At 54.4% G+C, this 3,207-nt stretch overlaps 1 protein-coding gene across 1 annotated transcript in view; it reads right to left on the bottom strand.

The window, feature by feature from the left end:
• The window catches only part of DUSP4 (dual specificity phosphatase 4), a 23,663-nt gene that overhangs the window by 1,871 nt on the left and 18,585 nt on the right, over positions 1-3,207 (bottom strand). Inside the window, exons 3-4 of the mRNA XM_017736769.1 lie at positions 510-646; positions 1-94 (exon numbers count right to left, since the gene is read on the bottom strand). The exon at positions 1-94 is cut by the window's left edge and continues 114 nt beyond it. Coding sequence (XP_017592258.1) covers positions 1-94; positions 510-646 — 231 coding nt within the window. The remainder of the gene's footprint in view (positions 95-509; positions 647-3,207) is intronic.

Below are 3,207 nucleotides of genomic sequence, written 5' to 3'. Positions count from 1 at the left end.
GGGCGGTGATGCCCAGTGCATCAAGCATGTCCCGCCGGGCTGCGTGGTAGGCGCTGCCAAGGTAGAGGAAGGGAAGAATTTCCACAGGCCCACCCTGTTACAGAGAAAAACAACAGATATGGGGTTGACCAGAGGACTGCGGCAGGCAGGACACACATCCAGATGGCTTGGAAACACTGAGCTGTGCAGCAACCTGGCACCTGATCCAGGGCCCTCAGAAGAAGGAGCAGAAGCTGCCTTCCTGAGGTGCTGAACCTACTTCAAGCCCTCCCTCTCCCTCTCTTTGTCCTGTTCAGAAACAGGCAGGTGTGGGTTAACAGGATTTGGGCTTGTCCACTCTTTGGGGCACACAAACACCCTGGGATTAGGAGGACCACCATGCTCTCCCATGAGAGGAAAGGAAGCTCCACAAGCCCCAGATGAGGGAGAGCAGAGAGACTCCCATCGAAGCAGGTTGCAATGCTGGAAGGGCAGTCAAAATAGATAAGCACTAGGGCTTCTAGACATACCTGGTCATGAAAGGGGGTCCCACAGGAACTGCAGCCCAAATCCAGGGGCTCAGCGCTGGTGGGGGGTGACACATTGCTCAGGGACTTGGTTTTTGCACAGAATTCAGGATACTCCGAGGAGAAGCGCTCATAGCCCCCTGCAAGAAGAGAGGCACAAAGTGTTATCCCAGACTGCTTTCACAGGACTTCAGAACGGCGCAGCCAGAGATGCCCTTGGCCACTAGATGATGCTACAGCGATGGAGAGTGGCCTCCTGCCCCAGGAGGAGCAGTCCGGCTCCTGGCAGCAAGGGGGGAATCCCTGAGGCCCCACCATTCCCTTGGAGCAAGAGCACCAAGTGCAACGACCTTGGCCACCCAAAGCCTCTGGTCCAGGGTTTAGTCCCCTGCATACTGCTGGCCAAAACCCCAGACTGAGGCCAAGGTTGGTCTCTGAGACAATGAAAAGAGGATTTATTTAAATGGGAAAAGCTGCTCCAAGGCCAAAGACTGTTCTGGTCTCATCTTCCCTTGATACATCATTTTGTCACAAAACACAGGCAGGTCTCCCTTTCCCAGCTTGGCCCTCCAGCTCAGAGCTCCCAAAACAACAGACGAGGAAAGCCCTCGCTCTGGTCAGGTATAGCCAGGCTGACCCCACAGCCCAGCTGCCCTCAGAGAGGTGCAAGCTGAACATGGAGCAGCTTGTCCCTTTGACCTGCTGCCAGGGGAATAAGCACAGGGGATGTCAGGACTTCGTCATGGCAGGCAAAACAAGAGCAAACCCCACTGAGTTCCCAGGACAGGGAAACTTCAGTGTTGGCTGCCAATAAACACTTCTGGTGAGATTTCCTTCTCTCATTCAAATCAAATCAACAACTGACATGCTTGTAGGATGACTTTGAGCCTCAAAATCAATGAAAATCAAGTATTTTACTATCACCACAGGACTCCAGCTAGACCAAGCCCTGACTCCCAGGATGGTTCCTGAAGACTCAAACCAACTGCAGGATCTAAGCCTGCAGATTTCAGCTTACCAGAGCATGCAGCAGGACACATCTTTCTTATCCAGCTCTGAGACTGCCCTGAACAAGGCTGGAGATATCCAAGACCAATGCATGCAAGCATCGCAAGCAACCCCGGAATCCCTAGGCAGCTAGAGCCCGATACTGCCAGCATCCCAGTGTCCTCTGTGGTTTCCTCCCCCTACAAAAGGAAGGGCTCTCGTACCTTAAAGCAGAACCGTGCAGATGCATCACTACATTTGCATTGTCCCTCCCACGCAGCCAGGACAGTTTGCAGAGGCTGCATTTCCCTGGCCTGACATCCCTTTACAGTCCTACTGCTTCGATTTGAAAGAGCATCCAAAACCAAGAGCCCTTGTTAGACAACTTCCAGGGATCTGGTCCAAAAATCCCTGGATCCTACATCCCACTCCAGTGGTCATCACACCATGAGAGGGAAAAGCTGCCCAGGGTGATGGGCAGAAACATCTTGGAAAGAGCGTTTCTTGGAAAGGAAAGAGACCTTTCCAAATGTTTCTCTTCAATGACTCTCATCAGATTTAATGCTCGGTGAGCCAAGCACCACATCCAGCAGCTCCTGGCTGCACACGCCGACCCTGCCCGGCACAGGAGCCAGGCAGAGCAGGTGCCCATTGCCAAGCAACACCCAGCCGGGCTGTTTCACAGGGAACCTGGCAGCAGCCTGACCTGCAAAAACACATCTGGATCTTCATCGTGACCTGCACCCAACAAATGTGCATTTGGGCATGCACAGCTCTGGGTTAGTGCAGCTCTCAAGGAACAAGAGCAAGATTATTTTAGTAGCTCTGTGGTACGAAAGGAAGAAGACTGTAGTGCTGAGACTGAGTCTCTTGGAGCCTGTTCCTTAAAAAGGCTCCCATTCCAACCAACCTCCCACGAGAACCACAGGGACACCAGAAGCTCCCAGCTGACAAAGGCCACCCTTGAAGCAGAGCAGCATTTCCTGCCACATTCGTGGCTCCAGCACCACGCTGGCTCACGGTGAAGGAGCCTGCTCCTGAGTGAGCCCTTGCTGTGCAGGCACTCCCGCAGCAGCACATCGTATCTCATCCTTGGAACAGCTCCTGCTGCTTTTACTGTATCTAGTACAACTGAAGTGCTAGTTCCTCCATCTATCAAGCCTCCTAATGGATTTGCTACTCTGCATACACATCCTCACCCCTGCTGTAAGTAAACGAAGGAATAAATTGACTCTCAGGCTGTAAACAAAAAAGAAAAAGCCCCACAGAGCTCACCCAGGAACCCCAGCTGAGCATCCCCCGCCCCTAAATCATCTCAAGGCAATTCTCAGGACCAGCAGCTCCAAATGTGCACAACTTCTCATTTAATACACGGCAGAGTGGGGAAGCCCTGATCCCTGCTGTAGCCGCAAAAGGAGCAGAGAGGTATCCCCGGGTCTTCTGCCCGCTGCAAAGGGACATCGGCGTGACAGCAGGTATTTGACCCTGCACAAACACCTTCTCTGCACCGTGGGGCTGGGGATGAACTCAAACAAAGCGTGGGGGGATTTCCCCCCCACACGCTCACGTCCCCCAGGTCCCAGGCAGGGGCACGGGGCCCGCTCGATGCCCCTGAGCCGGCTAAGACCGCCCGGGCACCCACGCACGGGGCTGATGGCCGCGCTGCGACCGTCCCGGGACCCCAGCTCCGGGCAGCCCAGCCCCGGTGCGCGCG

Source organism: Corvus brachyrhynchos, unplaced genomic scaffold (assembly GCF_000691975.1).
Source record: "Corvus brachyrhynchos isolate BGI_N302 unplaced genomic scaffold, ASM69197v1 scaffold175, whole genome shotgun sequence".
In the NCBI taxonomy this organism is placed as follows: domain Eukaryota; kingdom Metazoa; phylum Chordata; class Aves; order Passeriformes; family Corvidae; genus Corvus; species Corvus brachyrhynchos.
This window is presented reverse-complemented; position numbering and strand designations above follow the sequence as displayed.